Raw genomic sequence first — 27919 nt, 5'->3', positions numbered from 1 at the left:
TTATTTATGCAGCGTCTTGCTAACTGCACTTGCAAGAGCCCGTACACTAGCTTGTGAGCTACTTTTTCAGCTCCGGGAGCTGGCTCCATACCATCTAACGGAATTTACTCCGGAAATGCCTAGAGTTATAACTCCGCACTCTCTCACGGTACTATCTGCCAATTCCTAGCTAGGTTTTGGGTTTCGCGGTACAGAGAGTACCCCGTTACCTACCCTCCTAAACCCCAGATGGAGAGAGGAAAAGAGAGCGGAGGCTAGCGCCACGCATGCGCGTCAGAGCGCGCAGGCGCAGCCTCGCTCCTTCCTGGTCACCTTGCACTCCCACCCCCACCTCCGGAAGTCGGCCCGACCCGCCCTCCAAGGCCAAAGGAGGGAAACGGCTGGGTGTTCCAGTTGTCAATCATACCGGTCTCCCTTCTCCCCAATACCATTGGCACCCGGGGAAAAGGACGGCCGGCTGTCGTCTGCCTACTCCTTTGAGACTCAACGCCACCGAGGAAGCCGCTATTGGTGGAGGCCGGCGACCGCGAATGCTCACTTCCGGCGCGGTCCTCCACGATTCCTTCCCTCCCCAGCCGTCGCCCTCAGCCATCCCATCCCCCGCCCTTCCACCATGGCCGTCTCTCTATGGTGTAGGAAGAAGCTGGTCCTGGGTGCCCTTCTGTAGCGCTTACTGCTTCACCCTCACCCCTGGGGGGCCGGATCCAAAGGAGCCTCGCTCTCCAATCTTTGGGGCACCAGCCAAGAAGGTTTCCGACCCCCTACTTCGGGGCAGGACTCCTCTTTCGCCCACCTCCTGAGGCAGAAACTTAGGGTTTTCCCTACTTCTCTTAGGGTCAGAAGGCAGAAGGGGCTCACCTTCCACTTCTTCAGGGCGGAAGCCTCTCCTACCACACCCGTAGGGGCGCAGACCCTTACCTCAGCATACTGAGGAGCTAACCGCTTTTCCTCAGCGCTGCCACTCCAGAGGGCCGTCAGCCTTCGCCTCCCCAGAACGGCCTTTCGGAGAGGAGGGAGGAGAGGAGAGGAGAGGACAGGGACCCATTCCCTCCCCTCCCCCACTAGTCCCTCTTGCCCCCAGTCTCTGGCAACCCAGAGTTCCTCATTTTCAGGACTTCCCACCCATCCGTTCCTTGGCCTTTTCCCGTCTCCTGGCTGCAGCCATGGAGTTACAGAAGGGAAAGGGGGCAGCAGCAGCTGCTGCTTCGGGAGCAGCGGGAGGTGCAGGAGGAGCGGGAGCAGGAGCCCCAGGAGGGGGGAGGCTGCTACTTTCAACCAGTTTGGATGCCAAGGATGAGTTAGAGGAGGTAGGTGTGGGGGGTGGGGAAGGGAGCTAAGAAATTGGGTTGAGGAGGGATACTGGAGCGGATACGGGGTGGGGGTGGGGCAGGAGGCCTTTAAGTTTTTTCTAAGGCAACACAAACACTATTCCAGACTTCCTGCTCCTCGAGGAAGTAGTGTGGGCCAACTTCCTGGACAGGTTGTCATAGCAACAGAAGCCATTGATATGAAAATGGGGGGGGGTGTTGAGGAAGGGATACAGTATCCAGATCTACCTAATTTATTTTTGGCATTCCTTTCCACGTACAGGCCACGGCTATCCTTAATGTTTACCCTGTTTCAGTTCAGGTCATACGTTGAGTTGAGAAGTGATGTATGTGTGTGTAGGTGTTTAGGGGCTGATAGGGAACTTGCAGCACATTTGGACTCTTCTGTCAAAACAGTATTGACTTCACCTAGACACAATCAGCTGCCAGTGATGTTAACTGGGTATTTGTTTATGAATTGTTACAATAGTTTATTTGAGCCAAACTGATGATACACCAGGGAGCAAGATCTCAAATGCTCCCTTAAGTGGGAATTTAGAACGAGTGAAGACTTAGGGAAAAGCGAGTAGTGTTTAGTTAGCATCAACTGCAGCAGTGGGGTAGGGGGTGAATGGGACCAGAACCAGATCGCACACACAGAAGAATGAGCACATAGATGCCGAGGAAGAGGGTGGAGTGAGGCAATGGAATGGACCTTAATGAGGACTTTAAACTAGGGATAGTTGACCCCTCCCTTCCCCCATTTGTTCCTCTTCCCCTGTCCCCTGACAACCCAGAGTTGATCATGCATCTCTTTCCACTGCCACGCACCAAGACACATACTTAGAAATATGAGACCCAGAACTGGGACATGATTGTTGAACTGTTTATAGGACCTAATATGTGCAGTTGGTGCTTAGCCAGGGACAGGATGAGTTAGGCTGTGGCTCTTCACTGGCCGTTTCCCTGCTTCTGACTGTCATTGCCCTTTATCAGGTGCTACAGGGAGGGCAAGCAGATAAGTGGAATTGATCATTTATATTTGAAAAAATGTTCAGAGATGGTGGAACATATATACAAAAATGAACTTTGTGAATCAAGAGGTGGCTGGATAGCAACTTTGCAGATTATCTATCAGCAAATGGCTACTCACAGGCTGGCTTCCTATCATGCTTCTCCCCCATAATTCTTTGTGTTTTTAGGTAAATCAAAATTTTCTTCTGTTATTTTTATCATTTAAGGTAGATACAGTTAGGAACATAAACACTGCTTCTAAAAACATTATAGTCCCAAACAGTGATTTTAGGATTGCTTGGCAGTTTGAGTTGTCCACTTATTTAGAAATGAGTACTGTCATCATCAAAGTGTTTATTGAGCCCTTTGTTCTAATACTGGAGCTCTAGAATTGTAGAAAGAAAAGAGCTGCCTGCCTTTGATTCCTCCACCAGTTTGAGTGGAGAGGGAAAGACCCCCAAAACTGGATGAAAATCTGTTTATTTCCCACCCTGATTGCTAGAGGGGTCATTCTGCCTCTGCTCTGATTTGTGTCACAGAGCAGTACAGCATCCTGTTGTTCCGAGCAGTGATGCGTTTGCTAGTAAATGAACTGGTATGGTAGGAGGGGACCAGGAAAGAGGGAAGCGTTTCTTGCTTTTTTGGACTGTCTGAGAGTGAACTTTCAACTGTTTTCAGGGAGAAGGGGGGAGGGTCTCTTTTTTCTGAAATCCTTTGTGGTATGGATATTTCCCAACATGTCTTAGGCCCCCCCCTTTCTGTCTTTGCACTTTGTCCTTTGCATTTGAATTTTCCAGCAAGCCTTGCCACTCTGTTTTTAACCCCATGTGTGTGGTTCCCATTAGACCAGAGTGTCTCTAAGGGCAAGACTTACTGGCTTCTTCCTCTGGGTCTCCCCACAGATGTCTGCACACACAAGTTACCAAACCTGATGTTGACTGACTGATCTCTGATTGTTCTGGTTTGGTTATTTTCTAACATAGGCCTACCTATTGCCCAGGAACACCGACTTAACTTCCTGACCATATGTGCTTACTGTGTGTTGAGTCTGATAGGAAAGCAGGGTGAGGGAGACCCAAGGTCTGCTTTCCAGAGCTTATCATCTAAAGACTGAATTTTCACACCTGTAGGAAGGTTAACAAAACAGTAACAACAACAAAAATAGTAAAAACGTTACCGTAGTAAAGAGACAGGTTGTTACAGCTGGCGTGATGAGAAAATGCCCTTTAGGGGTCTGGAGTGTGAAGCACTGCTGAGGAGGACCCCAGGCAGGGACTGTGACTCTTCTTCCCAAGGGAGCATTTGTTGTATCCTTTCTTCCCCTTGGCCCTGTTCCTGTCTTTGAAGAGGGAATTCTTGCCCATCCCCATCCCCATCTGGGGAATGAGATAAAAATAGTGCCAGAGGTTGGAGGCGTTTAGAACATGTAGCTCCTAGTCTCATAAGCCTTCTCAGTTCCAGGTCTTTCCTCTGCTTCAGACTCTGTCCCCTTGGAGGTCAGGCCAAAAGCAGGAGCTGTGGCCCAAATAAGTCAAAACTTAAGCTAGAGACAGGTCTGAGTTACCTTTGATTCGAGGTATGTCCCAGGTGTTCTCCAAGGAAATAATTCTTGTTAGGAATCTCTAGGGAATGGCTTTGAGTCATCTCTAATTTTTTCCTCTTAAATCCTCACTTCACATACAAGTGACTCTTGGTTGTGGAATACTTGGAACCCAGCTTGTTCAATAACTACCAATGTGGGTCCTTGGGATTTTGCCTATTGGATATCTTCTTTTTTGTGAAGATTGTAGAATTTAGTCCTTCAGGGCCATTCACTGTCTTCCATAAGGGGTAGTATTTAATATGCCCTTTTTACCACACCTGGCTGAGAGAGGGGAAGCAGGTTAGAGGGAATCCCTCTGCCTTCAATCTCCAGCTTCAGGTATATACTGGCAAACTGGAAGGCCACCTCCCATCCCATCCCCCCTACTCCACCTCCTGCTGCTGCCATGGAAACCATGTTCAGGTACTCTTAGTACTAGAAAAATTAATTCGGAAGTTCCTAGAGATGGTAAATATTTACTCAGCTCTCTGAGGTGCTGTTGTGGAGGCCGTGCTCTAAACAGTGTTGTTTTGCCAGCAGCTGGGGCCTCCGGAGACCAGGGGAAGAGGGGGACTCAATTGTAGAGATTTGGCCTCCTACAGCCTGCTTTGAGGAGAGGTGGTCCTGTCCCCCTGAACAATTTGTAATTAGTCTCCTATACCTGTTTGGATAAGCAATTGTTGTATCGGAAAGCATCGCATTTTTTATACTTGTGTTGCCTGAAGGGACTGGCTCTCATATTCCCTTCCTCATTGCTTTTAATATACACATCCAAATTCTGAACTCGCTCACTTTGTACATCCTTAGCTGGGCCTCTCTATTCCAAGAGGCCACTTTTTTTCTTAATTGAGCAGTGACCCATAGAATTGCCTCAAGCCTCTGAGTGGAGCTTAGAATATTGAGGACTAAACTAGGGGAATCTAGTTCAATCCAGGGTCTCTCATATCACAGCCAAGACTTGGCCGGCCGGAGGGCTGGGTATCTGGCTTCGCACTAGGATCTTGGTGCAGGGTTCATCAGTCAGGTTTCCTCCATTCTCCCCTATGCTTTTCTCCCCAGAAGGCAAAAGTTTAAAGATGGTAAGTAAAAGAGGAAGCTTTTCAGCCTGGCCAGGGATGTAACCCGTGTCCTGTAGTAGCAGGTTCAGTTTTCAGGAATCTTTAAGGATGCAGCATTATCCATAGTGGCAGGGGGTGTGGAGGTCAGTCTGGTCCTCATAGATTTAGTCGTGCAGTTGCTGAATTAATTTAATTAATTCCTCTCACAAAGGGAGTAGATTCTAATTCTATTGAGGCTATATGGTAGGTGCTTTCACATTGTGTTATCTCACTTAATCCTCAGCAACCTCATGATACAGACTTCGTCTGTATTTTCAGATGAGAAAACCAGGGTTTAGAGAGGCTAAGTAATTCACCCCAGATGAGCCCAAGGCTAGCAAGTGGTGGAGGGGTTCTCCTTGTCAGTTTGCTCATTAGCTTGCCGCTATTTGACTTGTATCTGACAACTCAGCAGATTTCTTCCTTTGAGGAGGAAGCAATATCTAGAATTCTAGGATGCTGTGCTGCTGCTTGTTCCCTATGTGTCTTCACTTTGATACTCCTTGTTAACCTAGGCCAGGTAAGCAGGTCCTCCAAGAGCTGCCAGCAAAAACAGTGTGTACCTAGCTGCTGGAGGCACTGGTGCCGCTGTCATTGATAACTAACTACCTTGAGTGGAGAGGGATAAGATTTAAGAAGAGAAAATCCATCCTGAGCTTTTCTTTCCCTCCCTTTATTATATAGAAGCTATACTACGTAACAGTGTATCTCAGCTTGTGGGTAAGGGGGTTTGTGAGAGTCACAGCTCAGCTTTCATGTGATCTCACAGCTCCTTGTCACAAGTACGCAGGTGCTGTTGATTAAGGCTGAGCACTCTGTTCTGACCTAATTTGAGGGGTAGTCCTTATGTTGGATGGTGAAGTTGTAATATGTTCAATCCTGAGTGGCTTTGGGCCTATTTTAAGTTGAAGTTTTGTGGTTATGGGAGCTCTTTGCCTAAACACTCAGTTCTACCCTGTGTCGCCCTACACTTTCAGACAGCGATGATGGTCAAAGGAGAAAGATGATTGTCTGCATTCCTAGGCCTCTCTCCCATTGTCCTTGTTTGCCAGTTCCTCACAATGCTGTGGTATAGCCAGTTTTCAGCAAGATGTTTTGCTGAAAACTGGCTATATGTGATGCCCCCTAGGATCAGGGGGAAGTAAATGGCCTGCTGTTGTCCTTGTTTTTCCAGAGTCATCATCACTAGGAATTGGGAAATGATTTTCCTTAAAAAGTTTTTGGGTTAATCCTCAAAATAAAAGACTCAGGCATTAGTTTAAGTGGTGATAATGAAGAGGCCCACTGACTTAACATGGATATATTTTGCCAATATTTTCTCAGTATGTAATATTAAATGCTTCTTTGGAACAGGGACCAGTGGCTAAGATCTCCTTAGAATGTTGATCACATGTCACGTTAGAGAGTTGACCTTTGATGCCAGAGTGGCTCATGAATGGGCTTTAATGCAGCCCTCCCCACCTTTGTTTGACTAGAGATGCTGGCAGGTTTCAGTTGGGCCTTCGGTTTTCCATTAGTCCTTTTCTTTCCTTACGTTCGTTTTGTTAAGTTTGTTTTTAACTTTTTGAGGGGGACGTTTCAAACATAAACAAGTAAAGAGAAGAGTAATTTCCATGTAGCCATCACTCTGCTGCAGTACTTATTAGCACACAGCAATCTCGTTTTATCTCCCCTAGTCTTGTCTGGATTATTTTGAAGCAAATCCAAGACATCATTCCATCTGTAGGTACTTCATATACCTATGAGAGAGACTTTTTAAAGAAAATAACTTCAATACCTTACCTAAAAATATTGACAATTCCTTAATATAATAAAATCAGTGTGCAAATCTCTCTCCTTTAAAAAAAAAGACTTTATTTTTAGAGAGAGGGGAAGGAAGGAAGAAAGAAAGGAAGAGAAACATCAGTTGGTTGCAACCCAGGCATGTGCCTTGACCAGGAATCCAACTGGTGTGGCCTTTTGCTTTGCAAAACAATGCCCAACCAACTGAGCCACACCAGTTGGGCTCAAATTTCTCTTGATTGTTCATAAATTCTTTTTATAATAGGTCTGTTCATATCAGTAATCAGACAAGGACTACATGTTGCATTCCCTTGCTATGTTTTTAAATTTTTTGTCTTTTAAAAAAGAAATTTCCCTTGAGGGAAGAGAGAGAAGGGAAGAGAGCTGGGGAAGAAGGGAGCAGCTTTTTAATTTTTAAGTAACTTTATTTTTTAAAATAAGTGCAAGCTTAGGGAAAAATTATAATACATAGAACTCTCATATATCATTCACCCAGATTCACCAGTAATTTAACATTTGCCACATTGCTTTGTCATATCCCTACATATTAACTTCTGAGTAAATTACAACCGTGATGCCACTTTAGATTTAAATATTTCAGTGTATATTTCATAAGAACAAGGGTCTTCTGTTATAGAACCACTGCTACGCTAGTAAGATCTGAACACCTTAACACTGATATGTTACTATTACCTAATTTATAGTATAGATTCAAATTTTACCAGTCCAGTAATGTCCATTATCGCAGTCCAGAATCACACATTTTGGTATGCTGTCTCTTTAAATCTTTAATCTGAAATAGATACCTAGTCTATCTTTGTCTTTTACGACCTTAAACACTGTGACAGGCCAGTGATTATGTAGACTATCTTTCAATTTAGATTGTTTGAAGTTTTTTCATGATTAGACTGAGATGATTTTTTTTTTGGCAAGAAAATCAAAGAAGTGATGTGATAGGCTTTTCAGTGTATCGCATCAGAGGCATGAGTATCAGGTATCATTTTGTCTCATTACTGGCCATAATAACTTTGGTCACTTGGTTAAGGTGGTATCCTCGAGGGTTTCCTACAGTTATTATTTTCCCTTTGTAATTAATAAGTATTTTGAACCTATATAAATATCCTCTTTCCTGTGAAAATTTTACCTCTGCTTTTAGCAACCAGTTGATATTTGCCTGGATTATTACCCCTATTATTCCTTCTGCATTTATTAGTTGGCATTCCAGGTATAGAAGAGCTCTCCTTCCTTTATGATGTATGTGTCTATCATCATGGACTCATAGATTCTTATTTTATTTAATGGGTTATAATTTTACATCTCTCTCTCTTGTTAAAGATTTTATTTACTTTAGAGAGAAGGGAAAGGAGGGAGAAAAAGGGAGAGAAACAACAGTGTATGGTTACCTCTCCCGCACTCCCTGCTGGAGACCTGGCCCGCAACCCAGCCATATGCCCTGACTGGGAATCAGATTTGCGACCCTTTGGTTCGCAGGCCAGGCCTGCGCTCAGTCCACTGAACCATACCAGCCAGGACTTAAGTATCTTTTAATATATGGGTTTCGCTCTCCCTGCCTTTTTTCCTTGCTATTTACGTGTTAAAGAAACCAGGTCACCTGTTACATTGTCTACATTCTGGACTTTGTTGATTTTATTCCCATGATGATATTACTTATAAACTGGTAGTTAGCTCTAGAAACATGATGAGGTTGAATTTTCTAAAACTTTTTGGGGGGCCAGAAGTATTTTATTGGTGGTGGTATGAAACACTCTTAATTTTTCCTCAATTCATTCACAGAGATTGGAAAGATGTATGAGCATTGTCACGTCAATGACTGCTGGTGTCTCAGAGAGAGAGGCCAATGATGCCCTTAATGCCTACGTGAGTATGCTGCTGTCCCCATGTCCAGAAAGCTCTGAGACGTGATCGGAAAGGTGGAAAGATTTAAGTAGCAAGGTGTTAGGGAACGGAAGTCAGTGTCTTGGCTCTCCAAACCAGGTTTAGCCGCTCCTCTTTCTCAGTGTGAGAGTTCATCTTTGCAAGCCTTAGGTGTCTTTAAATAACAACTTTAAGTAATAACTCACAGTTCTATAGTGACTTTTTTTCTTTGTAAACCATTCTTACATATGTGAGCTTTTACATTTCCTGATATGTGAGGCTGAAAGGATTTTAAGTAGTATGTATAAAGAATTTAGAATAATGGAACACAGTGAATATTCCATAAGTATTACCTACTTATTATTATTTTATTCTTACGTCTTCAGCTTACAAGTGCCAGAGGTTCAGTGATTTGCCTGAGATCTTAGCTTGGTAGTTGTGCTTGTCACTCCGTGACCGACTCTTTGCAGGTCCTGCTTTACTGGAGGCTTTTGAGTTCTGGTGAAGAAGGTGGAGGAAGACTTTTTGTTTTTCATTTTAAACACTTCATTTCTGCCCCTGGTCTGCATCAAGCATTGGAGAAAGCAATAAGGATCCATCCTTTCTTACTACCTCTCCCTTAGAATAGATGCCCCATTACTTTTAGAAGAAGGAAGTCATCAGATTTAAGAGTTGATGATTCTCCTTTGTAGATGATTCTCCTTTCAGGAGTCTCAAGTTTTCTGGGAGAAACTGTGCTTGAGGACTTTCCTTTTATGAGTAACAACCAGTTTTTTCTTTCTTCATATTCCAGGTATGCAAAGGTCCCCCCCAGCATGAGGAAATCTGCCTAGGTCTCTTCACCCTTGTCCTCACTGAACCTGCTCAAGCCCAGAAGGTAAGACACCCTGCTCTGGACCCACAAACCCTTCTCAGATGTGATCTAGGAATCTGGTGGAACATAGCTGTGGCTTCATTGGCAGACTACAGGCCCCTCTGACCGAGCTGGATCACCTCGTTCTGAGTGTAGTTTTTTACTCTTAGTGAATTTAGTCATTCTCCGACTAAAGTCCTTTCTCTAGCTCTAGATTCTGAAACTAAAAGGCAGGAAAAGACAGTTATGAAAGTGAAAAAGCATTTAAAGAGTTTCAGATTTGAAGTTTACTAGTCAAGGCTAGAAGAGTTGGGATGTAATCCAGAAAATAGGAGAGAACAACTGTAACCAAGAGTTCCTACCTAGAACAGCGTGACCTCTAGTTTTCAGGATCTGTATTGGCAGGTGACTAGAAAGTAGGCCTGCCATCGCAGCAGTAGGACTCCAGTCAGACAGCTTAATGTTGGGTGACTGATACAGCAGCAGGGTAGTGAGTAAGAGAACACTGGAGTAACTGGAATTAGACTTCCTGAGGAATACTGCATGAAAACTCCTCTGGGGTGCTTCACAAACAGAGCTTCCTGTATGTAGAATGTAGAATGGTTTAAATGGGGTGCTTCCTTGAGGTGAGTGACTGGGAGGGATGATCTTAGTGGATTCTGTTCTTTCTATAATAAAATAGCAAAATTCTGTCTTTTGCCTCTTCACATTTCCCCTTTCTAGCAATTTTGTGTTCCTTGAGCCTTGGCATGTTGGCTTAGAAGTGTATGTCTATTGGGGGGAGTGGTGGGGGAAGTGGAGACAACTGTAGTTGAACAACAATAAAAAAATGCGGGGGGAAAAAAGAAGCATATGTTTGATATTTGGCACTAACTGTATGTCGCTAACAGAGAAGAACTTGGAGTGGGGAATTGAACATTCTCCCTGGCCCTTTCCTGAGCAAGGGAAGTGTGGAAAGAAACAGATATGCTCTGTGCCCAGCATTGTATTAGGCTCTTCCAGCCAGGATCTCACTCAGTCCTCCCAGAAAGCCCTGTGAGGTTGGTGGCTCTGTCCCCTCTCCCCAAACCGTTCCCAGTTTTACGTGTATCTTACCTGTAAGATAACCGGAGGTCAGAGACATTGTTGTTTATTCAAGGAGAACCAAAGAAAAGTTATTCCCAGGGACAAGGACAGTGGCAGGATTTACAGGCATAGCAACCGGATGTATTTGTGCTCTTCTGATGCCTGCTGGTCTGGTGTGAGTGTGTCGGGGTCGGGGGGTGGGCGGGGAGCAAGCACTCACAAGTCCTTGGTTTCAGAGGCCATGTCTGGGCTAAGACCTCGTGGAGTTAAATTGGCATTTCATTTTCATACTGAATTTATCATCAAGATCCTTAAGGACAAATGAATACCTCCAGTTTGGTGGTAGTAAACAGTGATATGACCCAGTCCAGCAACTGTTTTAAAGAAGTTGTTGACAAAGATGGGAGTGAAGGGATTGGAGTTAGGGTTTAATTTTCTCTTCCGTGGGTTTCATAAATACAATTAAAATCTTGTTTAATCATCTTAATGCAAAGGTATCTTGCTCACTGGTTTTTTAATTTATTTCTGATGGGATCTGAATCAGTGAGGGTAAATAAGTAAACCTTAGTCAGAGGAGCAGAGTGCTGGGGGTATTTCTAGTTTCAGGGCTCTGCAGTATGAATGCTTATTATGTTGTGAATCTGGCCGTCTAGGCACAGCAGGGGACTAGAGTACCTTGTCTTCTTTTTATTCTATGACAGCCTTGTGACAGTCACCCTGGCCTCAACTTGGGTCTCTCTGATGGTTGATGGCTGCACCAGGCTTGTGTGCACATGTTAAAGGTTTCTAAAATCTTCTACCTGGAAGCCCTCTAGGTGGTTAGGCTCCCAGGTCAGGCCTCTTCAGACAAAGGGAGTGAAGGTGGGTAACAGGACATAGTTTTGGGCAAGTGAAGAACCAACAGTGATTCATTCAGAGACCTTCAGCCAGGTCAGATTATGGTGGAAGAACCAGTGACATATCTCCCATCATGTTTGATCCTTCCCCCTACGAGAGTGATTAGGTTGTGAAATATTTCTGTCCTGCAGAAGTTTTAGGTGGGAATTTCTGATGAGGGCTGATCCTTGGCTTCAGCCTAAATCAAGGGAAGTATTTTCTGAGGGTTTATTTGGGGTTTATTCTATCTCTGGAACAAATCTCAGGATGGATTGGAGATTCAGTTCTTCCTGCATCTTCATGGGGGATAATAGAGAAGGTGGTGGTAGAAACTAAGTCTTGAACACATGAGAAATTTGCTCTGGGAAAGTGAGGTGAGAGGCCTGTGTCAGTGCTGGCAGGCAGGTTCAAGGAGTTAGGGCCGGCTCTCTAGGACTTCTCAGTGGGTGGAATTCGGATGGACTGAACAAAAGAACTCAGTTAAGGAGCAAACAGATCAGGTATTGGTGCAGAGTGGAATATGGGGTAGATTTTGTTCCAGTTGTACCTTCACTTGTATCAGCCCTTTTAGCAACCCTTAGGAATGTTTATATTCTTTGACTTTATTTCTTACTTGCTATCTGAACTGAATAGCTGGGAGTGGGCCTTGCTGAAGGCCTGTGGTGAGAGGAGAAGCTAAGCTGGAGGCCTGATCTTCTGTGCGGGCTCTAGCAGTCAGTAGATGAAGGGAAGTGTCTAACATCAATGCCAAGGTCTCGTCAAGGGGTCAGGGACCCCTGGCAGTTCTCGGTCCAGATACAGTTCCTTAAGCAGGCAGCTCCAGAAAGTTGGGGCTGTGAGGGCCAAGGCTGGAAGATCTGCCCTCAACAGAGTCAGGACGGATGTGCTGCCACAGTGCCATCCTGTCACCTTTCCTTTCCTTTCCTTTCTTTGAGACTCTCCTCTTCTCTGTTCCCTACTGAGTCCCCCCCCCCCCACCCCCATCTGTTTCTCTTCCAAGCCAGGCGGCAGACAGGCATAGAGATTGGTGAGAAAATGGGCAGCCTCGGGAATACAATACTCCTGGCTCCCAGCTGCTGTGTGTTACCAGCAGTTGTGGTAGATAAGGCCCCAGAGGGAGCACGAAATCAGGCAGACAGTATCTGCTTCCTCCACTGACCCTGTGTCTCCTGAGAGACTTTTCCTCCTTCCCTGCTCTGGGTCTGTTCTGCATTTTTGGGATTTCTGCTTTCTATGGAATAGACAGGGCCTATTTTCTGTAGTTGGTAGTGTTTCTGTCTTTGGTCTGACATAGATTTTTGCTTCTGGCTCCCTCATTCTCTCTGCCCATTCCGTGGCTCACACCCTGTGGGAGGCTCCAGGGCTGAAACACCAACATCTACTGATGGCAGGTTGGCTGTAGTTCACTGGACTCCCTTATCTCTTTCCCATTCCCTGGCTGGTACTTTTGATCTCTCTGTCCTCCCCCCAGATGGAGTCAGGGGATAATCAGATTCTCTGTGGGTATGGAAAGTTTGTGTCACATGGTGGGATTCCCTAAGTATTGGTATTTTTATGACTTTAATTGGTTTGACAGAAGGACGCTAGAGACAGGAGGAAGTGACGGTAGCTAATCTCTTAGGAGTCCCTAGTCACACCAAGGCCAGGGAGCAGCTGGTCTTGAGGAGTACTTCTCTTTTGACCACTTAGGATGAAAGAGTTTAGATATGTAGTATGAAAGCCACCGTAATCTCTTATTCGCATCCCCAGCACCCTCTTTTAGTTCTTTCTAACAGCAGCGTGGAGTGGTTTAAGACCATGGAATCTACAGTTGATCTGTCTGGACTTGAATCCTGGTTCTTCCTCTTATCTCTTATATGACGTGTGTTGAATTGTTTTAACTTCTCTATGCCTGTTCCCTCACCCATAAACATAAAGAATAAATAGTACCTATTTCAAAGAGTTGTTATGTAATTCAGATGCAATTATATATATATAATACAAAGTTTGTGCATAATGCCAGTGCATTATAATTGCTATTATATTTGCTATTATGGTTGATGTCACTCTTCTGCCAGCCTTTCAAGGTCGTGGAGTGCTACTTGCCTAATTTTACCCTTTGTGCCAAAACCCCGACAGCATAGAACTCAGCAGGGTGAGGAGGTTGTTAATGAGGTCCCCTAAGGTATACCTCTAGGAGTCTGGTCTCTAGAGAGAACGGGTGAGAAAAGCTCTTGGGGAAAGGGAAGCAAGAACTCTCAGAGGAAATTGGAATGCCCTCCTTCACCACCCCCTGGAGTGAGTATGCATAAAGACACCTCATTTTTCAATACTTGGCAGAAGCAAAGGGCAGCCCAGAGAAAAGAAGGAAGACATTTAGTTAAGGAAGTTCAGTTTGGTTCTGCCCTTTCTTTCTAGGCGCCCAGGTCCCTGGATCTCTTCCTTTAATATTCCTAGCCTTTTGCTTCATCTGGTGGGTCAGTACAGGTTTAGAAACTTGTGATCCTTCCTGCCTTGTTCAACCAAACCCATTCTGCAGTGACCTTTTACTGGCAGATGAAAAGCAGATGGCCTCCACCTGGTTTTGCTCAGCTTGTGGCATCAGTGTGACATTTCCTAAGAAGGGAGGTAGGGGGACAGGAAGCCTTTCTTAGCAGGCTTTTCTGCCTCATTACAAAATAGCTCAGTCTGCAACCTGCCCCCCACCCCACCATGTGATGAAGCAAGGGATAGGTTTGGGATGGAGGAGCCCTATGGAAGAATAGTGTCCGGAGTAAAAGTCTTTTGTTGCTACTCGTACTGGTGGTGTTTAAACTGAGGAGGCCAGGGGGCCCCCTTTGGGTGGGGTTAGCTTCCTGCCTGCTCACAAACCTCTCTTCTCAGTGTTACCGGGACTTGGCTCTGGTGAGTCGTGATGGCATGAATATTGTCCTGAATAAAATCAACCAGATACTTATGGAGAAATACTTGAAGTTGCAGGACACCTGCCGTACTCAGGTAAGGCCAGAAACAAAAGAAATCTAGCTCAAAGACATAATGGAAGGAATTGGGAGTAACAGACCCCCACCTTTGTACTCCTAAATTGTAATGTTATTGGATTAGTCCGTTTCTCAGACTTACAGGCTCTTCTCTTCATTTGTCGTCTCCTGTCCTTTAGTTGGTGTGGTTGGTTCGGGAACTAGTGAAGAGTGGGGTTCTGGGAGCCGATGGTGTTTGCATGACGTTCATGAAGCAGATTGCTGGTGAGTTTGATAGCAAGAGCATAAAGAAGGAGAGGCTCCCATAGACTAAATCCAAGCAACGGAGAATGATTGAGTGTCTAAGGGACTCAATTCCTGGGTCATTTAGAATCTCCTTCTAATATAGGCATCTTCTGGCCACATACGATGAGAAAGCAATTTAAAAATCGTGGGGAGCATTTTGAAGCAGTAAGTCTTGCTTCATTTTCCTTCCTGCCAAACTTGGGGCCTGACATAGAATAGTGGGCCTGTTCTAGCCAGTTGCCTCTGGTATTTCATGGTGTATTGGACCTGAAAGGAGCCGGAAGGAATGGGAAGAAAAGTGAGGGCAAATAATCTGTTTGCAACACATTGTGCTTTCAGAAACACAGACATCTTCCCTGGCTCCACCCCCATGTTCTAACTACTTGCTCCCTAATAATTATAACATCTGATTAGGGCCAGTTTGAGGGACACACTATGTCACAGAGCAGACCCTGACATTTAGGTTTTATTATCTTCTTGGCATTGGTGACATCTGTCTATGCCGCTGAATATCCAAGAGGCCTGCCTGTGCTGCCTCGCTCTCACCACTGCCCAGTGTGTCTTTGCTTCTTCTCTAGGATTTTATATAACACTGATGCTCTTGTTTTGATGTGTATAAACCTTAATTTATGTGATGTGTGACTTTGTGAGCATTGAATTTTTAAATTAGGACCTGGGGCAAGACATAGCATTATGCTAGCTATTTTTACCCACTCTCCTGGCATTTTCTTCCCTGTCTGGCACTCCCAGTCCCCACTTCTCATCCTTAGACTTTGGTCTAGTGTTGCCGCATGTTAATTGTGCCCCAAGAAGTTCCTTTGCAAGCCCTGAAGACTGTGTTACCTGGAGACAAGAAAGCCCTGGCCTGTCATGAGTCTGACTCTGGATTTGGATCACCCATGTGCTGGACTGCAGCTGTTACTATGCACCTGCACCTCTCAGGCCCTATCTGAGATACCACCCTTTGTTTCCAACCACGGGCTTTTTATGTCTCCTTCCCAGATATTCCCTTTCAAGGGTCACAGTATTCCCACTCCAGCCCAAGTCTATGGAAAAGTTGCAGCTTTAGTTTCTGGAAAAATCCAGAAACTTCCCTTCCCTTCTCTCTGGAGACAAGGGGGAAACTTGAAAGCCTGACAGATCAAAAGGCAGTTTTTCCAACACTCAACATCATTGATGAGATGACATGTAGGGATGGACCAGCAGGATGGATGAAGAATATATAAATAGAGCCATTCTGATTCTTTATTTTTTCCCCCTTTGATCAGGTGGGGATGTTACGGCAAAAAACATCTGGTTGGCAGAAAGTGTTCTGGATATCCTGACGGAGCAGAGGTAGAGTCTCCCGTGAAGGGTGGGGCAAGAGCCAGATATGGCCTTATGGGTTGCAGGTTTGGGAAGTGGGGGTGAAAGGATTGTGTGAAGACTGTGAGGCAGCCCCAGACACCTTGGGTTAGAGAGACTGAGGCAGGGGAGGGAGAGGCGATTGTATTGGTGGCAAGTGAAGGAATTAATGCTATGATATGGCCCAAGGAATGAAGGAATGGGAAAGAAGGTCTTCACTGAAATATCTCAGAGCCCAGGAAAAACTAGTTTCATCTGATAAGGGTTTATTTTTGATCCAGACCTCCTTGGAATGTTTATCTTTGCAGGGAGAGAGGGGAGAATGAGCTCAGCAGAATAGGGCCAGCCAAGTACCCAGGCCTGGCAAGTACCCCTTTTCTCCCAAGACTTTCCATCCAACCCATACTCTCCTTTTGTCGAAGTGGCACGGGAGAGGTGAGAATGAGGAGGTGATCGAGACCTGCTAGAGTTTGCGTATAGAGTTTGGAGGTTCCGGTGGTAGAGAGGGCATAAGGCAGGGTATATTGGGTTATCTTGCTGATATTTTTCCCTTCCCCATGAAAGTAAAGGACCAGAAGTTTTGTGAGGGCTGTTCCATAGCTGAACTTGTTTGATGGTGAGGCCTTCCTCTTGGTCCTGTGGCCTTAGTCTTCCTGTTGCTTGATTTCAGAGTCTGTTTCTGGGTAAGGACACCATAGTAGTCAAATAATCGAGAGGGCTAATAGTATTCATATTTCCTACGGTTAGAATAATGGACTTCCTCCCTTATTCACCCTTGTAAAAGAGAAGGCTGTATTCTGTACTCTGCCCAACCTTGAGAGCTGTGCCAGGGCTGCTGTGCAGTGCCACCTAGCGCCCTGAGCATGGACCTGCAGCTGCAGCTCGAATCTCTCTATTCATCATTAGTACCATCACATAACACCTGAGAACCTAGCCATTTCTTACCAGGCCTCTGCTTCTCTTAGGTCTTTGTGCAGAAGGTCTCTGTCCTGGTTGGAGGATTGCCCTTCTCCCTTTCTCTTCATCACCATGTCTCAAGATTCAGAAACGTTCATTGCCCCTGCTAGCCATCTTCCTCAGGAGTGATTTTTCTTATTTTGTTCCTGATGCCAGATACCCCCTTGTTCCCATAGCTTAAAGCTGAATTTCCCTCATTTGGTCAATTCAAGTGCAGCCTTAGGGTACAAGTGTCAAGTAACTGCCGTGCCTTCTCTCCTGCCCTCTAAAACACTCACGTCCTTCGGTGAGAGTCCCTGGAAGTTTAAAGCTGTCTTCCTCCACACCCAACCCCTCCCTCCCTCCCTCCCAAGTGTGCCTAGGGCTTTGGAATTGAAGGGGACCCTCCTCAGTGTTCTTGGCTGCTGCTTTCATTCTGTGCAAGAAAAAGACCAGAGTCTCTTAATTAGGTGGCTCAGGCACTTTTCCGGAGTCAGGGTGGTGCCTGGTTGGATTAATTAAACTCCCTGTCTTCCTCTGGTTCCCTTCTTCCAGCGGGGGTGCCAAAGCCACTACAGACTACTTGCTTGGGGAAGACAGCTCCCCAGTCTTGGCACTTTGAGACAGCATTGGGCTTTTGGGAATCTCCCCACTGTGTCTTTCTACCCCTTTTAAAGCAGCAGGGCACTCAATTCTTTCATTACTCCCTTGTCCCCAGAGAAATTCTAAAACTCCTGGGAAAATGGGCTTTGCCATCCAAAATCAAGTTCTTTTCAGATTGTGATTTAGAGCAGGTGATTCATCATTCGGAAGTGGTATCAGTGGCTAGAGAGAGAGCCAGGGAAGGGCTTGTGACCGGGCGGGCTGCCGGTGGAGCGTGATGGAAGGGTGCAAACGGTGTGTTCTGAAACCTCTGGGGTCCTCCACGGGTCTTGGTAATCCCCGGAGGTCCTCAGACTACACTTGAAGAACTGCTGACAAACGTTTTTCCCCATATCTGAGCCGGATGGTAGCTATGGCTTATCTCTGTCCCTGATACCTCACGTGTGCTTGGCACATAAAAGCACTCAGTAAAGGTTTGAATGAGTAAGTCAACAAACAAAATTATTTTATTGGAAGCTAAGCAGTTATGTGGTAAAGAGAGACTGCTTTCATCGGTGTTTATCTTTATTGGGCACCTGGTAGAGTAGCAGGAAGTTGTCTCCATGTTTGCCAACTGATAGTCCTAGAGAATGACAGCATGAGTGAGCATTCAGGGGACCAAAGAACCTGCTCCCAGTGCTTACCATCAGACATTTCTAAGGCCCTGCACCAAGTATGGGGTGAACTGGGAGGGGGACAGGAGCAGAGTGCAGGTGCCAGAGTCTTCCCTTTCTGCAGGGAGTGGGTGTTGAAGAGTAGCATCCTCATTGCCATGGCCGTTTACACGTACCTCCGCCTCATTGTCGACCACCACGGGACCGCCCAGCTTCAGGCCCTGCGGCAGAAGGAGGTGGACTTCTGCATCTCACTGCTTCGGGAACGGGTGAGGACAACACAGTGTGGGGATGAAACCAGGACAGAATACCCGGATGGGTTTTATGCAGCGACCTGGGCCAGGGAAGTCATGTTTGAGTGAAGGAGGTGGTTCAGGTCTGGTTTTTCCCTCATTCTAAGACAGTTGATGGTAAAAGGGTAGGGGAACCAGTATGGAATGGCCCTAGTTCTAAAAATGCTGCCTGTTACTCTGGCGCCCCAGGGACTTTCCTGGTCAGCTTCACAGACACCTGTGCACCACAGACACAGCCCGTTCTTATACGCTTACTGTGGTCACCCCCACACCTACCTAGCTGGGTGATTGCTTGGTCAGACAGACTGTGAATTGTCCACTATCAGATCTCCTGAGAGTGAATGACTCTGGGGCTGTATTCTCTAATGTAGTAGTCTGTGTCCACATGTGGTAATTCAAATTAAAATCAGACAAAACTTTAGTTCCCTGGTTGAATTAGCCATATTTCACGTGTTCATTAGCTACATGTGGCTAATGGGTATCTGTTTGGACAGAACAGATACAGGTCATTTCCATTACCACAGAATGTTCTGTTGGACCACTGGGTTTTGGGGTAAGGTGTCTAGGGCTCAATTTGCCAATCCTACCCTTTTAAAATTGTGTCTCTCTAACCCTGTATTGAAACAATTTTGAGAGGAGCAGGCAAGAGATTAATGTGAAAGCCACCAGGAAACTTCAACAGTTTCCAGTAACCTCTCACCTTGATATCAGTCCCCAGCTTCCAGCTCTGTTCCCCTGATCAGCAAAGAGCCAGTCCCCTGGTTCCAGCAGAAGTCATGTAATCCCTTCGACCCTCTTTCCTTCCCTCCTAGAACATGTTGTTCCTGTGTCCTCCCTGCAGCAGGTAAACAATCCATGTTTTTATTCTCTTTCCTGTCTTACTCTGCACCCCCATCAAGTTCATGGAATGTTTGATGATTGGCCGGGACCTTGTAAGACTACTTCAGAATGTTGCCAGGATACCAGAATTTGAACTGCTTTGGAAGGATATTATCCATAACCCTCAGGCCTTGAGTCCTCAGTTCACAGGTAAGTAAGGGTTGGGCATTCTGTCCTTGAGAGGTGGGAGGTCAGTATATATGTACTGCCTGAATCAAGAGGGCAGAGATTGGTGGGTAGGAGGGGCTTTGGCAGTCAGATATAGGAAGCTAGGGACCAGGCAGGCTCTGCCAAGTACAGCTGGATATGGGAATGGCAGAGTTACGGAACAAGCCTTGTGGTTCCCAGATAGCCCCTACTTGGCAGGCTTCAGCTATCATTACTCCCAAGAAAATGTGAGACAGAGAACTGGGACGTTTCTCCTCCCCCTCTTCCAGCAGCTGTTTGGCTCAGGAGGTGAGCTTATGACCAGTTTCCAGCTTCACTGAGTCCAGCAGGGGAGTCAGAGGTCAGCTCGTGAGACTGAGTCAGCGAGGGGCTGGAATTAGTCTTGTAAGAGAAGGCCCCTCCCAGGAGCTATCTTGCCTCTGAATTCCAAGGATCCAGCTTGGTCAAAATCCTCTTTGGGGGAGGGAGAGAGGCTCTGGGTGCCTCCTCTGACAAGGTCCTTTCCATATTCCTTTCTCCTTCTTGGGTTCCTGCTTATGTTCTGAATAATAACTATACAGCTTTGCTCCCCCCCACTTCCAACACAGATGTATGTGTGCACGTAGTGTGTGTACACACATCACATGGAAGCAGTAGGTCAGGATCTAGAAGGTCAAGAAAGGAGAGAGGGAAGTCCTGGTTCTGCCTGATACTGTGCAGCTCTTACACTGAACAAGTATTGTTTTGAGTGCCCACTGTGTGCTAGGCACATGTGTAGTAACTCATTTAATCTTCAGAACCTCCCTGTAAGATGGATATTTTACTTTCTGTATACAGATAAAGAAAATGAGGTTCAAGGAGATTCAGTAATTTTCCCAAGGCCACACAGCTAGTGAGCGTCAGACGCAGGATCTAGGTCTGTCTGACTGCAGAGCTCATGCTTATGCCACCACACCCCACTGATCCCAGACGCGGTGATGGGACCATCGGGAGCAGGAAGAGAGGCTAGGATTTCCCATATTTTCCCCCTAACTTTCCCATGTGTTGCCAATTGGAATAATGTGATGGCCAGTAGAAGAGAATTAATATATCTGGGTGCTGGAGATGGTGGTTCATTGCAGCAGAGCATACAGATGCTGGTTAGAATCCCAACTTGTACCTAGGCTTGACTTCTCTTGGTCTTACCTTACAGTTTCTCCATGAGGAAGATCACTGGCCATCAGTACTTAGCCCAGGTTCCCCACCTGCCTTCCATTCTTCCTGGTCCCCAAGCTTTTCTCTTTTCTCTTTCCTTCTACACTTGGTTCAGGTATCCTGCAGCTTCTTCAGTCAAGGACGTCCCGAAAATTCCTAGCATGTCGTCTAACCCCAGACATGGAGACTAAGCTCCTCTTCATGACCTCCCGGGTAAGCTCACCTATTTTGGCCGAAGCTGCAGGCAGTAGCCGGGCTTCTTCCTTCGGCCCGCCACTTGGTCACCATGGAGTATTGACCGGGGGAGTGCTGGTTGGGCGGGTGCGTGTGGCCCGCCTGGCATTGCTAAGAACCGGGATGCAGTGTTGAATAAGAAAGACAATTCCAACTCTTGTGAAGCTTCCAGCCTATCTGAAGCAGTCACAAAACTAATCATGTAATTTACGACTTTGAACTGTGCTATAAAAGGGTAGAGAGAGAATGTTTATTCTGAAAAACCCACTGTTCCTCTGGGCAAACCATGAGCTCTCAGGAGGAGAGCTCTGGTCTTTTGGTTTCCAAAGGTGGCTGACTCGTGGCAGAATTGCTTGTGGAGCATCTGAAATATCCATCTTCCTGCATCTTACCCTCCCAGAGAATCTGAAGAACCTGTATTTCTAACAGAATTTCTAGGCAACGACTGAGGTCATCCAGGAGGACTGTCTTGATCTGTGCTGTCCCATGTGGTAGCCACTAGCCGTGTGTTACAATTTAAATAGTTAAAACTACGTACAATTAAAAATTCAGTACCTTGGTTGCAGTAGCTACAGTTAAAGTGTGCAATAGCCACCATCATTGTGGAAAGTTTTATTGGACAACACTGGTCTTGATGTGTGTGTGTGTGTAACTCTTCTGCTTTCTGTTTTGGTTGAATCTGGGGACTAGAAGAGGAAAACTAGATCTCTCCCCTTAATTAGTGTTGCTGTTTGTAACCACATTCAGTATATTTGGGGAAGGACTTAACTGCAAGAAGATTTGGAGGTTCCATGTACCTTGGATAATGATCCTATTAAGTCATTTAGTGTCAGAAAGCTTTCAGTCATTGCTGAGTGGTGAACAGACAGCTCTTGTTCTTAAGAAACATTGCTTACTGTTCACAAGTAGCTCAAGAAAATAAAAGATTGCGCTTGTGACTGTGGAATCAGTGACTAGTACAGGAGTAAGGAGTCAAAAGTGGACTGCAGTTGCGGATGATGTGACATCAGATCAGTGGCAAGAATGAATGCATCACTAGCATGTGAGTTTCAGCAATGATTTGGAAACAAGGACTATTGCACTGGCTGCTGTGGCTAAGTTGGCTGGAGCATCATCCCTTACACCAAAAAGGTGTGGGTTTGATCCCCTGTCACAGAGCACCTATGGGAAGCACCCAAACAATGTTTGCCTGTCTTTGTCCCTCTCTTTCTCAAATCCATAAACAGCCCTGGCTGGTGTAGCTCAGTGGATTGACTGTCCACCAAAGGGTGGACAGTTCGATTCCCAGTCAGGGCACATGCCTGGGTTACAGGCCAGATCCCTAGTGGGGGTCTCTTGAGAGGCAACCACACATTGATGTTTCTTTCCCTCTCTTTCTCCCTTCCCCTCTCTGAAAATAAATTAATTGATTTAAAAAAAGATCATAAAAATAAAAACAAGGAATATTTAAATCAGGAAGTCTTCCCAAAGGAGAGGAGACTTGAGAGACAGTATTAGATAATGAAGAAGGTATGGGAAGAGATTGAGGTCTAGGTCGAGCCTTGAATTGAATGGTGCTCGTTTTCCTCTGCCCAGAGACCCCACCCTCCCTTCCAAGTTCTCTTTTCCAATGTCCCCTCCCCCCAGGTGCGGTTTGGTCAACAAAAGCGCTACCAGGATTGGTTCCAGCGCCAGTACCTGTCAACCCCAGACAGTCAGTCCCTGCGCTGTGACCTCATTCGCTACATCTGCGGGGTGGTTCACCCTTCTAATGAAGTGCTGAGTTCAGACATCTTGCCCCGATGGGCCATCATTGGTTGGCTGCTGACAACATGCACGGTGAGAGGCTGGACCATGGAGGCTATTGGGTGGCAAAGGGTCCCTCTTCCCTCATGTTCCCCATATTTCCACACTTCTTTCTGACTCTCGAAGCCCCCGACCCCAATGGCCCTCTTTTACCCTCTGCCTCGTGCCTCAGCCTTTGCCCCCTCCCTTCATGTCTCTAGAAATTTACTTGCTCTCATTATTCCCATGTGGGTTTAAGGCTGAACAGGTTCGTCTGTGCCTTTACCGCCAGTCCCCAAGCCTGGGTTACCAGGCATCCCTGCTTCCAGAAATCACACATGGCGTGCCCCTCTCAGATCCAGGGTTTGTGCTCCGCAGACCCCCACTTCCGTGCCTTTTGGGATCGGCTTTGGATTTCTCTTCTCCAAAAGCAGTAAATTCACAGTAGAGCCACCTCCTTCCCCTTGTTTTCCTCCTGTGTCCAGGGTGGGACACTGTTTCCTGGCTTTCAGTTGCCCTCTGACCTCTTTTAACAGGGCTCCCGCTCCCCCATCTGATGACCGGGTCCTTGGAATGTGCTGATTGGGACAGAACGGCAGGCGATTCCTAGGGGTCTCTCCTCAGGATGTGCTTGCGGAGTCCAACAAGGGCTCAGACTAGTGCTGTCTCAGCTCAGGGATGACCAGGGACTCGAAGGCCCAGGTGTCCTCCCTGATGGGATCAGGGTGTGTTTTACTGGTGGTGCGAGACCCCAGACCGAGCCTCAGCCTGGGTTGGTGAGGCCACAGAGTACTCACACTCCTGTACGGACTTGGGTGTTCCTTACCCCTGTGGAGGTTCCTCTCTGTCTCACTAGGAACTGAATTTTGTAGAGGGAGCAGTATTGTGGGCCCTGGAATCTGTCTTGGGCTCCTGAAGGGAAGCAAGCTGGTTGATGATGCTAGCCCTCTTTTTCCCCCCTCTCTCTTCTAGTCAAATGTTGCTGCCTCTAATGCCAAGCTGGCTTTGTTTTATGACTGGCTGTTCTTTAGCCCAGACAAGGATAGCATTATGAACATAGGTATGTGACTGAGACCCGGCAGTGCCGCCCTCCAGCCCTCCCCTCAACCCCTCTCACCCCAGGTCTCAGTGATAGCCGTCATAAATCACAGGGCAGCGTGGACTGGAGGTGGCTTATCTGGGAGCAGTTCCGTTGTTCCTCATCAGTGTTCCCTTGACCTAGAAGGAAAGTTCCTTTGATGAGGACAACGCTCCACCCGCTTTTCCCTGTAGACTGATGCTTGGACTTCAGGGTGGGGGCGGGGGTTCTCTGCAGAGGAAAAGGCTGCATTGCATCCTGCTTTTCCTCTCCTGCTAAGTCCCTCCTCCAAGCTGAGTACTGGGGACAAGAGGGGAGAGGAGGCCTACTAGCTGTTTGGGGTGGGGGGGGGTGTTTGCTTTTGGATTTGCTCAGTGAGAATAGGGGGCAAGGAAAGACCCAGTTCTCTGGAGCCATTCATATACATTGGTCACTTGGTTTATAAAGCTGGGAACAGACTCTCTGATATGGGGGTCCTTTTAATTCCACATTCTCCAGAACCAGCCATCCTGGTTATGCATCACTCCATGAAGCCCCACCCAGCCATCACTGCCACACTCTTGGACTTCATGTGTCGTGTAAGTGCCATTGCTTTCTTCTCATGCCTGGCTGAGCAGAGTTAGGTGTGTGTCCTCTCGAACGTTCTAGGCCAGTGAAGAGGTCTTCCCAATGCCCCTTGACTGTGGGAGCAGAAGTAGTTGTAGTTCCCATCCCCCCAAGTTAGTGAATGCTTCTTTTATTCCCACCATTTCCACATGGGTCTTGCCATGTCTCCATGAGGTTTCTCAGACTCAGGGATGATGACTTAACATAGAATCTAGTCTCCCTGAGGAACAGCCTTGTCCAGTAAGTTTCCCATTTTAGCAGCCTGGAACGGTCAGGAACAGTCCAGCCCTTGCTGCGAGCATACTCCTGCGTCCCCCGAGCAGAAGCAGAGCAGCTTGTGCTCTCTTTGGCAGCACACACACTCAAGTTGGAGCTACATGGAGACGATTAGCACGTCCCCTCTGCAAGAATGACGTGCAGACTCATGAAGCATTCCTTTTTTTTTAAGCAGTTTTTTAGATCTTTTTCAGCAGGACACTCTGGATGGGAAGCCCCTACTCATTCTCTCCACCCCTTCTTCCCTTCCAGATCATCCCCAACTTCTATCCACCACTGGAGGGCCACGTGCGACAGGGTGTCTTTTCCTCCCTCAACCACATTGTGGAGAAACGGGTCTTGGCGTAAGGACTTTCAGCGTCTGTGGGCAGAGGGCAGGGTTGTCCCTTTTTCACTGGGTCAGGCACATCCAGACATTGCTGTACCACCGCTGACCCTTTACCTTGAGAGGTCTGGCTCTGCCTCAGACAGCTGGGTACGTGTTCTCTTGACTCTTAAAGAAATGTCTCTCCTGCCATACTACAAAGGATGTCAAATGCCTTCCCTGTCCCCTTGTTACCTCTCCGAGGATCTGAGCATAGCCCAGTTGTACTTGTTGGGCTTAGACCGTTACGTCCGCATCGAGTTAGAAGCGAGGAGCTCTGATGTTGACCATCATTCGTGTTCCCGTCAGGCATCTGGCTCCCCTGTTTGACAACCCTAAATTGGATAAGGAGCTGCGGGCAATGCTGAGGGAGAAGTTTCCTGAGTTCTGCAGCTCGCCCAGCCCACCTGTGGAAGGTATGGAACCCTCCCACTGCATCAGCTGCTTCAGAAGGTGGAGGCGTTCAGAGCGCTGGGAGGCAGACAGAGCCCCTGTTTAGGGGCCGTCCGTGGCAGCTCCCTGCCCCTGACACTCTGCTTTGTTTTCCCTTCCCCAGGTCTCTTCTTAACTCATTTTTATGTTGTCTTCCTGGCTCTCCCTCTCCATCTAGTCTTATCTGACTTGAGCTAATCTCTCTTAACTCTTATTTTACCTCTTATTAACCTGTCTTTGGTAGGGAGAGACGTGCATGGAATGTGTTTACCTTACTTGGATCTTGTCCACCTCTTCTCTTCCCAGGCCAGGGCCCTGGCCTTGGGGAAAGGCTGTCCTGTTGGGTCTCAAGTCTTACTCCCAGTTCCAGACACACACGCTTTTTGTTTGGGGGGAGGGGTTAGGCCAAGCAAAACTTCCCAATTTGGTTTAAAATTAAAGAGCACTTGGGACTGTCCTTGGTCTTATCTCCACACTGATCCTGAGCTGAGCATAGAGAAGTCATGACCTATGCAGTTTTATTCCTGGCAGAATCTCACTGCAAGTCCTGCAGGGTTGGGAGGGTAAGACCTTTATCCTCCCAGGAGGGTTCGTATTCCATTGAGGTCATGAACTGTTTATTTTCTCACTTGCCCTTCGGTCCTCTTCTCTAAGCTTGGGATGTGTTAGAGGAGACAGATCATTAAATATCTGGTCTTTCTTTCCCAAGTCAAAATTGAAGAGCCAGTTTCCATGGAGATGGACAACCATATGTCAGACAAGGATGAAAGTTGCTATGACAACGCAGAGGCAGCTTTCAGTGATGATGAGGAGGATCTCAACAGCAAAGGTGAGGCCGTAGGCAAGAGAAGTTGAGGGTGTGTCACCCTCAGAGGACCCACTGGCAGGAGCAGCCTCTCCATGGTTTGTCGCCTTTGCCTCTGTGAGTTAGTTTTGTTAACAGGGATAGTGGCTGAGACTCAAGGTGCCGAGCCCTGCACTTGGCACTGAAGCAGGAGGGGAAAAAGGTGAAGTGGTGGCTGGCCTTATGGGCTCCTCAGGGCTAGGGCATGCACACAGCACTGAGTGCGCTGTGAGGGAGTACAGGTTGTTCAGGGGGCTGTCTCTGTTGCTGGTGTCTAGGCAAAGTGACTTCTTTCCCACATCACTTCCTTCAGGAAAGAAGAGAGAGTTTCGTTTCCACCCTATCAAGGAGACAGTTGTGGAGGAGCCAGTTGATATCACCCCTTACCTTGACCAGCTGGATGAGTCCCTAAGGGACAAAGTGCTCCAGCTACAGAAGGGCAGGTAGGTGTAGTTCTCAGCCCTGGGACACCCAGTCCCCGCCTCTTTACCCGGTGCTTAGTGGGGTGGTAGAATGGTGGGGTGGAGGGGATGTGGTAAGTATATGGAGAGGTAGCCGAAGCTACATGAGGATGCCTTCTGCAAATTTATGTACGGGGGTGTGGACTTGGTGTGGGGCTGCCTCATTCCTCCGCACCCAGGGTTCTCCCTCTGTGTGTTATGAGCCCCTGAATTTTGAAGCAGGATTATGGGGCTTTCTCATCTGTATGGGCCTCTGCCCAGAGAGCAGCAAATTCTGCCCCAAGCCTCCCCACACAAGCCCAGATTTACACAGACCCTTTGTTTTGTCTCTATGGGTGTGAGTGTGCTTGCTGTTCTGGGTGTGTGTCCTGCCCTCTGCTATCATTTACGTCCCTGAGATTTCTTCTCACTTCTGCACTGTAGTGATACAGAGGCCCAATGTGAGGTCATGCAGGAAATTGTGGACCAGGTCCTAGAGGTAAGAAGGAACCCATCGCTTTAGAAAGGAAGCAGCCCAGCCTCCCCAGCTTTGAGCCCCCCTGGCAACTGACCCCCTCCTTTCCTTTGCCCAGTGGGTCCCTTCTGCTGGGCAGAGGGGCTGGTTGGTCCTGAAGGTGGAAGCTGGTGAGTCTGGGTAATGGGGGCAGCGAGGCTGGCATGTGGTGGTGATACTCCGTCCCTTGTCTCACTTCCCAGGAAGACTTTGACTCAGAGCAGCTGTCTGTCCTCGCGTCCTGCCTACAGGAGCTCTTCAAGGCCCACTTCCGAGGGGAGGTGCTGCCCGAGGAGGTCACAGAGGAGTAAGACTTGTCTTTCTGACCCCCAGGCCTTTGGGAGCCAGAAGTGTGCTCTGATAGCCTGAGTCCAAGGGGCACCTTGCTGAGGACTTGAGAAAAATAACCCGTTCAACTGATTTTTTTATTCTCACATGTACTGATTCATCTAAACAAGGATTTACTTTTGCCTGCTGAAAGCTGAGCATACTGGGGCAGTGGACTACACTCCCCACCCTGTGTGCCCTGCCCCCCCACTGTACCCAGCAGCCCTTCAGGTGGAACTGAACCCTTTCCTGGATCCTTCTTTCTTTTCTTTTTTGTAACTTTTTTTTGTTTGTTTAG

At 47.1% G+C, this 27919-nt stretch overlaps 1 protein-coding gene and 1 non-coding gene across 2 annotated transcripts in view; both read left to right on the top strand.

The window, feature by feature from the left end:
• The first annotated feature begins 499 nt into the window (after nt 1-499).
• INTS3 (integrator complex subunit 3) overlaps nt 500-27919 on the top strand; it is a 36755-nt gene continuing 9335 nt past the window's right edge. Inside the window, exons 1-19 of the mRNA XM_045816785.1 lie at nt 500-749; nt 1113-1307; nt 8577-8660; nt 9451-9534; nt 14314-14427; nt 14588-14672; nt 15962-16028; nt 18354-18498; nt 19422-19551; nt 20858-20955; nt 22603-22794; nt 23713-23800; nt 24317-24396; nt 24953-25044; nt 25374-25480; nt 26206-26325; nt 26654-26783; nt 27225-27279; nt 27498-27601. Coding sequence (XP_045672741.1) covers nt 531-749; nt 1113-1307; nt 8577-8660; nt 9451-9534; nt 14314-14427; nt 14588-14672; nt 15962-16028; nt 18354-18498; nt 19422-19551; nt 20858-20955; nt 22603-22794; nt 23713-23800; nt 24317-24396; nt 24953-25044; nt 25374-25480; nt 26206-26325; nt 26654-26783; nt 27225-27279; nt 27498-27601 — 2189 coding nt within the window. The 5' untranslated portion in view covers nt 500-530. The remainder of the gene's footprint in view (nt 750-1112; nt 1308-8576; nt 8661-9450; nt 9535-14313; nt 14428-14587; nt 14673-15961; nt 16029-18353; nt 18499-19421; nt 19552-20857; nt 20956-22602; nt 22795-23712; nt 23801-24316; nt 24397-24952; nt 25045-25373; nt 25481-26205; nt 26326-26653; nt 26784-27224; nt 27280-27497; nt 27602-27919) is intronic.
• On the top strand, nt 24762-24868 carry LOC123804875. Its single transcript, XR_006783225.1, has one exon. It is a non-coding gene; the product is annotated as a U6 spliceosomal RNA (small nuclear RNA).

This window comes from Phyllostomus hastatus, unplaced genomic scaffold, assembly GCF_019186645.2.
Source record: "Phyllostomus hastatus isolate PE091 unplaced genomic scaffold, TTU_PhHast_1.1 phas_scaffold_216, whole genome shotgun sequence".
NCBI lineage: Eukaryota > Metazoa > Chordata > Mammalia > Chiroptera > Phyllostomidae > Phyllostomus > Phyllostomus hastatus.
The sequence above is the reverse complement of the archived record's forward strand: the minus strand, read 5'-3'. Positions and strand labels throughout refer to the sequence as shown.